This window comes from Oryx dammah, unplaced genomic scaffold, assembly GCF_014754425.2.
Source record: "Oryx dammah isolate SB20612 unplaced genomic scaffold, SCBI_Odam_1.1 HiC_scaffold_25, whole genome shotgun sequence".
In the NCBI taxonomy this organism is placed as follows: Eukaryota; Metazoa; Chordata; class Mammalia; order Artiodactyla; family Bovidae; genus Oryx; species Oryx dammah.
This window is the reverse complement of record NW_024070209.1, coordinates 3,759,953-3,772,792: the sequence shown is the minus strand read 5'-3', so window position 1 is coordinate 3,772,792 and position 12,840 is coordinate 3,759,953. Positions and strand designations below refer to the sequence as shown.

Genomic DNA, 12,840 nt, shown 5'->3' with positions numbered 1-12,840 from the left:
CGTGGAGCTGGGTGGCCCCAGGGGACAAACGAGTGGGTGAAATCTGCTGTGAGTGAAAAGAAAAAAAACACTTACAGTCCTCAGGCAGAACTTCCTTAAACTGCTCGAAGTAGGAATTTAACCGCACCAAGCTCTCCACGTTGATAACTTCTTGTAAAGACGTGTCGCCGAACCTTTGGGTCACAAGGGGACACCATCAGTTTGCCAATGTGACTTGCTTCTAGTAGCAAGTGACCACATTTCAGGCAACAGCGCCGATTCTCTCAATCCTTACATGTCTAAGTTTGAAGACACGTTCCTCCCCCTAAGCTTACGGTCATGTGTCCACGTTGGTGACAAGTCCAACATGTTTTATCAGCAGGAGGTATAACCTGGGACAGATGTGCCTCAGAGGCAGCCCGGCCCCGCCCCTGCTCCGTGAGGTGCTCCCATCCCCGAGGTGCCCAGAGCAGGACAGCAGTGGGGCTGTGGCTAGGGAGTCACGACAGTCCTGTCCTTGAATCTGCCACTGAGGGACCATTCCCAAACGGCTGTTTCTGCTAGACAGTCCACCCCTCTCCACGCAGGCACCAGGCCTGCAGGGAGTGGAGAGGAAAGCCACCCACGAGGGAGCCATGGGTACTGTCGGACACGCAGCTCTGCAGCCCCAGGCCTGGACACGCATCCCCTCCAGTACTTCCTGCCCAGGGGCCTCCGTGCACATCAGCCTTGTCCCAGTCCCGGGTCATCTTGTGGGCCTGGGACAGGACACCCTCCCGTGGGTCCACCACGACCCGCCCACCCAGATGCCCACGATGGCCTTTCCTCCAGGCCCCGGGACATGAGGGGGCTGTGCTGGTTTAGACCCTGCTCCTACTGCCCCTGTGCATGCTACATCCTCCCATCTGGCCTGGCCTCAACCCCTTTACAGAAACACCTCTTCTAGAAACCACTATCGCTTCAGGAACAGTAGCTGCAGACACCTGCACGGTATCTCCTCTCTGCCGGGGGCCCCGATGGTACCCACTCTCCCTGAGGTGGACACCTCAGCACTGCCCACACCCGCCAGGTCTCTGCTTCCTGGGCCGGTGTGCCCTCTGCCCCCAGCAGACCCTCCTTCTGGCTCCAAAAAACCAGCCACTTGCCACCCACAGGGAGGCCTGGCTCTTGTGCCCACCCTGCTATGGACCACATCTCAGCTCCCATCAGGTCCTCCCGTCTGCACTGTCCAGGCCTGACCCAGCCTCTGGCCCGGACTCTTCTGAGCGACCTCGTCACCTCGGACCTCATGTCTTTCCAGCACGTGGCCAGCGGGTAATCTCCTTCAAATGTGAACTGGCTCCTGTCCTGTCCCACTAAAAGGTGTCTGACGGTGGGGGCAGGACCCTTTACCTGGGGGTCAGTGTACACTGACCACTGGGCTCAAGAAGCCCAAGAGGAGACCAGGTGTCCTTATCAGTAGGTGCTTTATGATCTCTTAATTCTAAACCGTATCTACCACATGCGTGCAATGACGGAACAGGAAAGGTGCTCGTGTACCAGCAGGTCGTCAGCAGCTACACCCACAACCTCCTCCCCTCCAACACACATGCACACCTGCTTGCACACATGGGCACGCGCAACTCCTCCCTGCCAGGTGACCCTGAAGGGATTTTCACCGTACAGGATTAGGATCAAGGCGTGGCTCTCCACCCCACCTGCCTTTGCTCAGGCTTCTTGGCCTGGGACTCCAGGTCTCTCCTCCACCTCCTCATATGAACAACTCCTACTTACTCTTCAAAACCCACTTCCAGGAAGCATCTGGAAGCACTCCCAGGAAGCCAGGAAGCGCTCTCAGACCTCACAAGTGCCACCACTCCCTGCTACCAGCCCACCTGCAGCGGTCACGGACCACGTCAGGTTCGTCTTTGTGTCCCAGCACCACCAAAGACGGGCCCAGGGTGAACCTGAAGATGGGTGACAGGTCCACAGAGCCCTGAGGAGGACTGAGTACATGCGCTCTGCCAGCTCGAGCATCCACGCCCGCACCCCGGCCCGCACCTCTCGGCCAGCGTCTGCTGCTCATTGATGCCCACGTTGAAGAGCACGGGCTGCACCCGCAGCAGCATCCCGCTCTGGATCTCCCGGGGCAGTGCATCGAACAGGGGGCCCGGCAGCGGGATCCGCACGTTAAAGCCGTCCCTGCAACAGAGAGGAAGAGGGGCTGGGCCTGTGACCGGGAGGCGGGTGAGCAAGGAGAGGAAGGGTGGGCCAAACTTAGCGACCTCCGAGCTGCTGGGCACCAACCGGCCCGGGGCTGTGAAATGAGTGTCGCGGGCTGTGAGCTGCTGAATGATACAGAAGAAAGCAAAAACGAAGAGCGTGTCACGTGTGATGAACACAAATGAAAATACTGCGCTGGTTCTGAGAATCAGAAAACTCTGCCTACCGATTTCCTGTGATGACGGGCAGCATGTCAGTGGATGCGTTAGAAGTGGCCTGAGTGACTTTGAAGGTCACATTCCTCAAGTCCATGATCCCAAGGCTCATGTCCTCCAGCATGGCCAGCTCCTCCCCTGGAGGCCAGAAAGGGAGGGGGCTGTCAGGCAGAGGGGCCCTGCGCTGAGGCCAGCCACAAAAGGCAGGCGATGGGCTCAGGGCGCTGAGACGCGGAGCGAGGGTAGGAGAGCTGGAGGAGGTTTCCCGAGTGCCTTCCAACTTCTCCGTGAGCACACCCCACTGTGCGAGTCCCAGGGCCACGTTACGAAGGGCAGCTGGCACGACTCCGTATCCCTGGTCCTGTCCTGGTGAAGGGACCAGAGACAGGGACGCCCACATGGGGAACTTCAAGAACGAAAGTCATCTCTTTGGATGTTTTCATCTTTCCACATTCTTTAGATTTTCTATCTAAAGGATTTCTTCAGTCTTATAAGTCCAAAGATAAACAGATACATTAATAAAAATTTTTACCTACTTTTACCACCTAAGAAGAAATAAACAGAAAATTAAGGTAAGGAGAAAAAAGCCCTTATAAGACAATTAGGAAATATCAGAATTTTTAAAGTGGTCCTATCTGTTGACCCACCAACTTTGCTTGCAAATGATTTAGCGGGTGCGAAAATGGGCCAAAAGTGCACAAAAATATGCAAAGATGTTTTAATAGGAACAATTCTGAAACAGCCCTAATGTTCCACAAGAAGCTATTGCTTTAAAAATTGTCATCTATCCTCAATTAGAAAAACCTTCAAGAGGCGTAACAAAGGCAACACAGGGGGGCGTGTGTGTGTGTGTGTGTCTGTGTGTACACACAACTACATAGGGCTGTTTTCAGTTCTCTGTTATACATTTGGGAGCTTTCTGGATACATTTTACTCAGCATGCACTACCCGCGCTTCAGAAAGCCACTGAGGGGGCCAGGAGGGGCCCCACAGGAGGGCCCCCACCCCGGCTCACCATAGGTGCTAAGCAGGCTCTCGAACTGCGCCAGCAGCCCGATGGTGTAGAGCTGTCGCAGGAAGCCGTCGTCGTGAAGGCAGTTCCTCAGCTTGATAATGAAGCCACAGATGAGCGCCGTCAGCTGTGGGGACAGACACCGCCTCGCCTCGCTCCTGGCCCGGCTGCGTCCTGCACCCCCACTGCTCTGCCTGCAGCAGCCCCACGCCCTCAGGGCCTGGGGCCAGGAGTGTGGAGGCCACTGCGGACGAAGGCTGCAGGGAAGGCACTCCAGGCTTGCTGCTTCTAGAGGTCAGTCTAGTTTTGATTCAGCTCCTGACCTGACCTTGGCGTTACTCCTGGGCCAGAACGTCTGGAAGCCCTGAACAATTTCCCCAAGGTGCGGGAAAAGCCCTCTATGCCCACAGATCCACTCCAGTGCTGAATGGAAACTGGGGTGCTCATGACTAGGAGCACAAGCAGAGAACAGGGCCCTCGAGAGTTTCCTGGGCAGGAGCTCCCGTCACATCCCGCCCTCGCAGGCACCCCAGGCCCTGAGCAGACAGGAACCGCACAAACCCACCCAGCTGCTGCCACTGTTCCTGCTACTGACTACATAACTGGCATCTGTAAACTGGGGTGCTCATTTAAGCTCTGCCTCCTCTGCAGGGAAATCACCAGAACAGAGTGGTGCCTGAGCAGGTGTAACACCTGCTGTTTTAAAGATTGTGTTGTCTTCTTTGCAGGGAGAAACAAAGGTGACCTCATGCCTGTGCAACCCCAGACCCCTTGGGGCAGGTTCGGGGGAGCAGGAGTGGCAGCCCCTGAGCACCCATGTGCCTCCAGCTCCCCCTCCCCCACCCTCCACGCCCAGATCCGGGCCGTGGGCCGCACTGGCAAAGCCACATGCAGGAGGGCACGGCCCTGCTGCCTTCCTCCAGGGCGCAAGAGAGCCAGGCTGACAGGCCAGGCCCAGGTCTGGGCTCGCTCGTGGCACGTACCGTCTGGCAGAAGACCACATCGCGGCGGTACTGCAGGCTCAGGAAGCTGGCGATGGTGGGTGCGCTGTCCTGCATGAGCAGGAAGACCATCGCCTTCTTGGCCTTGTCGCTCATCATGGCCACGCAGTCGGTGAGGGTCGTCAGCAGCGGGTACAGGGCCTCGCTCCACTCACCTGGCACAAGGGAAGGGTGCCTGAGAAGGTGGTGCGGGAGGCCCCAGCCCAGCCCTGCCACTCCGCCCCACTCTAGGAGACCCACAGCTGGCGCCCCGTGCAGCCCATCTCTGCCTTTCTAGCCTGAGGTATCTCCGGGGGGCCTGCCCGCCCACTCTCCCAAACCGCGGGGGACTCTGCACCAAACACTCCTGACTGTCCCCTCCCAGGATGATGACAGAGAGGCTCCAAGAGCGCGTGGCGTCTGCTGAGGCCAGTCCCTCTCAGGGCACCACCGACTGGGAGACCTGTCACCTGGCCTCTCTTGACCCAGGCAGCGGGGCAGGGAGCCCTGTGCTTCTGGAGCAAGGCCAGCCACCCACGCTGACCTGTGCTCAGCGGGCTCAGGCCCTTGGCCCGGGTCTGGGGACAGAGCCTTCCCCAAGGCAGCCCACGTTTTCAGCCCCCAGTGTCCCTGCCCCCATCCTCATCCTCCCGTCATCTATTCCTAGCGTACTGGGGTTTTTTTTTTCTTTTTTTGGAATATAAGGAAACTTTGACCCTGTACCAAAACAATTAAAAAAAAATAGATGCTCAGGGGAAAATGAACAGAGTGAAAGGTATTTTTGGCCTTGGCTCTTTTCGTCTTTTCTATTTAGAAGACATTCGGCAGATAGAAGCCATGCTCCTATCAGTTATTTTTTTAACAGGCCACCAAGCCCAGAAATAGGTGCTGGCTCATTACCACTGGGTAAGCCCCCCCAGAATCCAGCATGCGGCCCAGGCAGGGCACCCTCCTGGGAAGGGGTGTGGGTCACTGGGGGCCCATGGCCATCATCCTACTTGGGACAGGCCCCAGGCCTCGTGAGCAGGGCAGCTGCCAGGATGGTCAACTCTGTCTCAGATAAACAGAATCTAAACGAGAAAAGGAAGCCACAGCTCTGCCCTGTGTGTGCATCACACTCTGTTGAGAAATTTAGAGAAACGCCTAAAACCTGCAAAAGGACTTCCCTGTATGGTCAACACAGATTTGCAAGTCTACACAGAAATTCAGAATTTGGAAAGGATAGAAGTGTGCATGCAAGGCACACTGTATGTGCGTGAGGGTTCATATCTGTCACGGAAACAAGCGGCTGGAATTTGCCAAGTCTACAGCAGAAAGGTCTCAGTAAGGAGACCACGGTGACGAGGAAGCCTGGATGGAGGAGTAGGAAGTGGGAGTCCCAGGCCCAGCTGCTGCCGAGCGGTGGTGGGTACGCCAGTGGCAGGCCCCCACCACTCAGCCATGGGGCCTTTGCAGCAAAATGGGATGGCTGCAGTAAACGACATCCACGTCTCTTCCTTCCTCTAAAATTCTCCAAGGCCATGCTTTTGTTTCTTTGAATAACTCTGTTGAATCCATGTCAATTATACTCAACAACTACCAAAAATGGCCAACAGTCATTAAGTTTTAACAGTCAAGTCCTGTGGGGAGAGGCAGGCAGGCATTCAGACCATCCTTCACCTAAGAAGTAAATGCTCTGATAGCAAATGCTGCCAACTTTGCTTGACTTTTCCACTTAATGTGAATATATATGTGTAATATGCAAATTTATGATCATTTTAACCTGAAAATGAGCAGAATATACAAGTGGTCTTATTTGACTGAACAAGCTGTCTGCATACAATTTTTTTACTTTGCCTTACTTCTGTTTAAACAAAATTCATATAAGAATGGCTTAGTTTTGCTACATTAGAGGGGAAAAAACACTGGAAAAAAACTGTAGTGTTGGAAGAATGGTTTAAAAAAAATAGAAAGCACTCAGAACTTGTCAAAGAGAAGAAGCGTAGCCCTGAACGGGAGACAAGCCTGACGTCACCCAGAGAAGGCCTCGGCGTGTCTGGGTGGCTCCAGGGTTCACATAGAGTGTTGACCAGCCCTTAGTGAGTACCTGTGAGACCTCACTTTTTAACTGTTTTCTCATCTAATCCACAAAGAGGGGGTGACTAATACAGGTAAGGAAACAGCCTCACAGAGGCTAAGTCTTTTCCCAGACACACAAAAAGAACTGCCATCTGTATATGTCTGACTACATAAGTGAGCAGTGGCTGGGGACAAGACATTGTGGGTCAACATGAAGACAGAGCAAAATTTAAAACTTCCAAACAAAATGAACTTCAGGGGCAATAATGAGATTTCCTCTGGAACCCGATTAAGTACATGACTCTGGGACATTAGTGCTGGTGAAGGGGTTTACTCGGCTTCCTTCATCGAGAAAGCCTGGCCATGAAAAAAAACAGCAGTGACGAAGCAGCGTCTTTTGTGGGACAAGCTCCTGTCTCCTTGCTCACCCGCGACACCGAGGGCAGCCCAGGACCACGCGGCTTCAGACAGCTGTGCTTTCGCGTGTGCTCATTAACAGGGGCGGGAAGGGAGAAAGTAGGGAGATAAGAGGATGTGCGTGTCCTAACTCGGACTCAACACAGCTCTGTGAGGAAAGCGGATGGGCCACCTGAGTGTCAGGGAAGTGGCGGAGCTGACAGGAGACAAGGAGAGCGTACAAGCCAGGCTGTTTGCTGCCTGGGAAGCACAGGACCGCCCGTCAGCTCCGCAAACTGCAGGACGCGCAGAGCTGAGGAGAGCCCGAGCTCCTCCAGGACCACCACCACCTCCCCTGGTCTTAATTTCTGGGGACCGTCACTGCCACAGAGCCTGGGGAGACAGCACGGCGTGAAGGCACCAACCTGCCATGCAGGTAAGCTCAGCAGAGCTGCGAGTCTGGGCACCGGCTGGGGAGGGGGCGCTGAGGTAACTGTCCAAGCAGCTGCCAGGCCTCGGAGAGCCCAGGGGACTGGTGCTGGAGAGGCTCATAGCCAAACTAAACTTGGGGCAGGGCAGGGGGAGAGAAACTGAGGGGCCGAGAGCAGACTGGTGGGTCCGTTACAAGGTGCCCGGTCAGATTACCCAGTGAGGAGCTAACAGCACCCGGGGCTCTAGGGGAACCGCTGTGAGCAGAGCTGAGTGCCCGGTGCCCTGGGAGTGAGGATGCTCAGAGCGCACGGGAACGGGGTGGTGAAGCCCAGAGTCCTGGCTGGCTGCACTCGAGGTAAGCAGCGCGTGTCTCGCCACAGGTACACGCGCAGACAGGGGCATGTGATCCTCAGACTGACGGGCAGCTGTCTTTTGTCAGGGAAGCAAAACAAACATCGTATCTGGGGCTCTCATGCTCGCTCTGGGAAAACCACAAGCCACACTCAGGAAACTCAATATAAACTAGAGCAGGGGTCGGCACATTTTCTCTATAAAACAGTGGACAGTCCATGTTTTAGGCTCTGAAGGCTCCGGGGGTCTCTGGTGCCACTGCTGAACTCTGGAATTGCCCTCGGGCAGCTACGGAACTGTGAATGAACAGGTGTGATTCACTTCAGGAGAACGGTATCTAGGTGAACGGGGTTCCCTCAGAGCTGAGGCTGGCCGACCCCTGAACTAGAGTCATGAACACCGATTCCTCCATGCAGATGAAGCAGAAAGGACTGCATTTCCAGCACGAACTCCACCTGAGCCCCAGCAGTGTCTGACAGGAAGGTGAGGCCACAGCCAGACTCAGAAGAGAGGATGCTGCGAGACTGCAAGGTCACGGCACCTGGGCAGCTATGCCTCATCTGCCTCCCTACCTTCAAGGGATGCTTGCAGGATCGGTGGAATCACAGGAAGCATCGTTTATAAACATGAACTTGTCTTAACCAGGCCCCCGACTTCAGGACCCCCAGAGCACTGAGACACGAGCTGTCTGAACGGCTGCAGGATGCCCCAGTGCCCAGCCCGCCTGGCCCCTCGGCATACCTAAGAGCAGCTGCTACATCCGTCACAGGGAAGAAACCCCTCAAGCATTTTCCCAACTCTGGGAGCACACGGTAATCGACAGTGGAGCTACACACACGACCTGGATATTAAGAAGAGGTCTGCGGAGCCTTGAACGGAAACCACGTACCTGGGCTGGACTCTTCAGGAGGGGGGCTGCAATCTGCACAGAAATGGAGGTGACATGGATGATTAAGGCACACACACAGTTCAAGCACCAACAACTCAACGCTTAGAGCAACTGTGGCAGCAGCTGGCAGTAAGCTGGCTAAACTGAGCAGAGAAGAGGCCGGGGGCCTGCCCGCCTCTTCCTGAGGGGTCCCGCGGAGGTGGTGGGGCCGCTGGGAGCGCACCGCCCAATACACCGGCGTCAGCACTCATGTTGCTGACACTTCAACATGAGACGCTCTTCAGGAAGAGCAGGTTTACGTGTCACAATGCGATAACGCCCCCACGTCCATCGCATGGCATGTGCCGGGGCCCATGACTCACGACATCTGGAAGCAGGCGTGTAGTGAGAGAGACTGACCAGTAAATAAGGGTCCAGTTCAGAGCCCACCGCCCTAATGGGCCGTGGAGCCTGGGCTAGAGGTCAACTGCTGAGATCCAAAAGGTTGGGGTCCGGTCAGGAAACCCATACACCAAACACATCCACGCCAATCTTTACCACATAAGCCGAATACAAACCCTTTATGACTGAGGGAGGGCCACAACTGGAATGCCCTCTGGGGTCCCTTAAAGATGCCAAGTTTAACTTGATTTCACCCTCACTGAGTAGCATTGGGAAGTACTCACTTCAATTTCACTTTTCCTTTAAAAACTCTAAAATTTTCCTGGTTAACTGTGTGTGCCACTTATTAAGAAACAAGTTTGAAAAGGGATTGTTTGGGGGTAAAAGCTTATTTTGCGTCTGAACTTTTGGTTTCCAAGAATGTTTTCAGATCCTGAAATAGGCAGTTTCAGATCCCCAAGAACAGACAGAGGCAGATGGATGGAGACTTGACACCCTGGGCTTTGCCAGAGGGCGGTGGCCAGGGTCTCTCCTCTAACTGTCTCTGGCCATGACTTCCTGAATTGGCCAGCGGGACAGAAAACAGAGCAATGTTAAAGACCTGTGTGTGGTCAACACTTCAGTGTCATCTCCAGAGCTCACACCCCTGAGACCATCTGCTTTCTAAGGAGAGAAGCCACCATGGGGTGTGTGGCACAGAACGTCTGTCTGGTTAAAACCTGAAGTGCCTCAGACCTGGGAAGAATACCAACTCCTGCCTCCCCAGAACCTCTGAGATCCCAAATCTCCATGAGGAGAAGGGTCTAGAGGCCTGCTTTCATGATCCGCACTGATCCCAAGTGGCTGGGCTGGGACTACGCCTGAGAAAAGGTTGGGGGCTAAACCTGCTGGGTAAATTCATCTTCAGTAACAGGGAGAGGGAGGGATCTCCTCTGGTGGCCTTAGGGCACCGAGTCCCTTGAGATTTGCTGACCACAGTGGACGGCTCCACACACATGCAGCATGTAATCTCAAGGGCACATGACCTGGGGTGTGACCCGTGGACCTCGGGTTAACAGAAAGCAGGTCCGAGGTTGGAATAACTCTCTGGGGACGAGGAGAGCAGGAGTGTGTATGCACGGAATGTCGTGGAAGCCAGCAGATCCTGGCAGGTTGGCGGGGAGGGGTGAAGATGGGTCACTTGGGGAGAGACAACCAGGAGAAGGAGGTCCATGGAGCCTCTGTGGCTCCTGTCAGTGGGGACTGGTCAGTGGGTCCTGCTGAGCCCTGGCCCCAGGGGAACCCCACCCACCAGGCAAGGTCGAGGCAGGGCAACTTCCTGATGAAAGATGAAAACCAAGGACCCAGCACGGGGTGGGGAACTAGAATGAAAAGGGATAATAAAGTCTTTCCAAGAAGCAGAAGTTATTTTTCACAGGTAATAAATACACTGGTGTGAACCCAACCTGCTCGTTAGGCCGAAAGGACCCCCCTGGGAACGTGGAGGGGCATCAGGAAGCGTGACAGAGCCCAGCTCTGGCCCCTGAGGACGAGAGACGGAGTACGCCACGCGCCTCAGTCTGGCTCCCCTGATCCGCCGCAGCACGCGGGGGTCTGAATGGCTTCCCGGCTGTGCTTAGGATCACGGGCGGGTACTTTGGAGGCACACGGTTTTATATGTTTCTCTGAATGCTGATCAGCAGAGTCAGACTCTCAGACACTTCCTAGTCCTGTGAGCAGAACAGAGCTCATCTGTCAGGCACACACAGGTACCAGCCACAACCTGGGTATCATAAATAAATGCTCATTTAAATCACTTCAAAACTGCACTTAAATGTGTCTGTATATTTGAACATTACGAGATGTGCCTAGAAAAAGAGAACATTTAATAAGTTATGAGCATAACAGTATACCTGATTAAACAAACTACCTCCTGCATTTTTTTAAAACTCCAATCAATAACTTTTTTTTTATCTCCAGAAAAATGTTTAAATTGCAAGCAAGACAATAGTAAAGAGAGATGACCAATGAACTTTCAGAAGATTGTTAAAAGCAACACAATTTAAGGTAAAAAATGAGAACACGAATGACAACAAGACAGCTCCATGAACCAAACACAGGTCTAGGGAACTGAAAGTCAAACCCTCGCAGATGGAGAGTGGAGGACGCAGACACTGTGGAGACACACGCTCGTGAGAGGAGCGGCCTGGGGACAGACTGCAGGAGGGCTGGAGTGTGGACGGCATCTGACTCACCAAGCCGCTCCGACAGGAGCCTGCCTGTCGTAAAGGAACTCTGCCCAGCGTGGAAACAAGTCCTGCTGCGGGAGGCCCGTCAGCACCTCGCCTCCCACCGTGTGATGCTCCCAAGGGGAAGCAAGGAGGCGGCGGTGGCAGGTCTCAGCTGCCTAGCCCACAGCCCCACCAGCTCTTAGGAAAGGCCGGAGCTGTACGGACCAAGCACCTCCGTGTTCAGAAAGCACAGCACCCCCAGCTTTAGGAGCCAGCAGGACAGAGTGCCTGGTTAGGCTCTGTCTGCACAGATGGTGGGCTCTTTATGCAGCAGGCTGCTCCAAGCCACTGTCCTGCCATCCACGGAGAGACCCACCTGGAGGTGGCGCTGAACAGATAAACCCCGCCGGGCTCCAGGCATGGCAGAGGGGCCCACCCTGAGTTACCAGCACAGGCCAAGGCAGCAGGCTGCGGCTGTAAAAGGGCTCCCAGCCCACGACCACCAGCCTCTACAGACAAGCGCTGGGCCTGCCACCAGCTTGCTCTTCCCTGCACGCTGCGCCTGTTCCTTCATCCCTGATGCAACAGGCAATCTCATCAGAAAGGTGTCTACCATTCCGCTTCCTTCAGGTTCTCAGGTGGGTGGACAAACCACAAATGCTTAGGAGCTCGACCCTCCAGACGCAGCAGGGGGGACCTGGGAGGGCTGAGGGCCAACAAGCCGTGAAGACGCGGAGAGCCCCCCGCCCCCCACCTGCTGCTCCGGGCACTGCGACACCCCCCTCTGCTGAGAGGCCTCCCTGCAGTCTGCATGGGGTCATGGAGTTAGAGACACACAGACAGACGGACAGTATGCGTGGGACCTAGGCTGCATACGCACGTGTGGGTGTGGTCGGGTGAGGGCAGCATGCAGCGGAGGGGCATGGCGAGGAGGGGGCATCGCAGAGGGCGTCCTCCGGTCGGATCCAGTAGGCCTGGCTGCCCCGGTTACCTTTGCGGCTGGAGCTGCTGCCGGCGCCCGGGAGGCCGTCTTCACAGCCCTCGCCCTGCAGGCGCTCGCGCTGCAGCAGCTTGTCCACCCGCTGGATGATGCACTCCAGGCTCTTGTCCACATTCAGCCAGACCTTCTCCTTCCAGAGCAAGGGCACGGGGTCAGTGCCTCGGGTGGGACAGAACACAAGCCAGAGGCCCCCCAACTTGGATCCCCGCCTGGGCCCCATGCTCCCAAAAGCCCCCAACTTAGAAACAGCGAGATAACCCACAGCTCACTATTACAGGTGCATTTGCTTTTCCAAAGGCAAATCAATGTCCTGTTTTGTGGAGAGTCTGCCAGTCACTATCCCAGAGGCCAGGGCAGGCAGAAGGGACGGTCTCGTCCCCTCCTCCTCCGTCCACCGCAGACCTCACACGAGACCGTCACAGGAGACCGGGGCCCCCTGAGGGGGGAGCTGCTGATCACTTGGGTTTGGGAGGGGGTGTCTCCAGAAACACAGACAGGATTCAGAACACTGGGGTGGGGCTGGAGGAGCCAGTGCCTCTGAAGAGCAGACCCAACAAGCGACAGGGCTGGCTTTCTGATGTGTCTCTACGAGAGGGACAGACCTGCTCTTGGAGCCCCGCTTCTGGAGAGCATGAATTGATGTCAGAGCACAGCTCCCAAGTCCTCAGTCCCTCAGTCCCAGGAAGATGCAGCCTGGCAGGGCCGCTGGCCAGCTCAGCATGGGGGCTGGGGGTG

General features: G+C 55.6%; 1 protein-coding gene across 17 annotated transcripts in view; it reads right to left on the bottom strand.

Moving 5' to 3' along the window:
• INPP4A (inositol polyphosphate-4-phosphatase type I A) overlaps positions 1 to 12,840 on the bottom strand; it is a 120,750-nt gene that overhangs the window by 15,415 nt on the left and 92,495 nt on the right. For 9 of the 17 annotated variants that reach the window (XM_040267621.1, XM_040267628.1, XM_040267626.1 and 6 more), the window contains 7 exons: positions 11,986 to 12,235; positions 8,515 to 8,547; positions 4,392 to 4,564; positions 3,412 to 3,535; positions 2,408 to 2,534; positions 2,020 to 2,160; positions 76 to 173 (listed from right to left, as the gene is read on the bottom strand). In XM_040267621.1, the coding sequence (XP_040123555.1) occupies positions 76 to 173; positions 2,020 to 2,160; positions 2,408 to 2,534; positions 3,412 to 3,535; positions 4,392 to 4,564; positions 8,515 to 8,547; positions 11,986 to 12,235 (946 nt within the window). The remainder of the gene's footprint in view (positions 1 to 75; positions 174 to 2,019; positions 2,161 to 2,407; positions 2,535 to 3,411; positions 3,536 to 4,391; positions 4,565 to 8,514; positions 8,548 to 11,985; positions 12,236 to 12,840) is intronic. The other 8 variants (XM_040267631.1, XM_040267635.1, XM_040267632.1 and 5 more) reach the window with 1 other exon arrangement.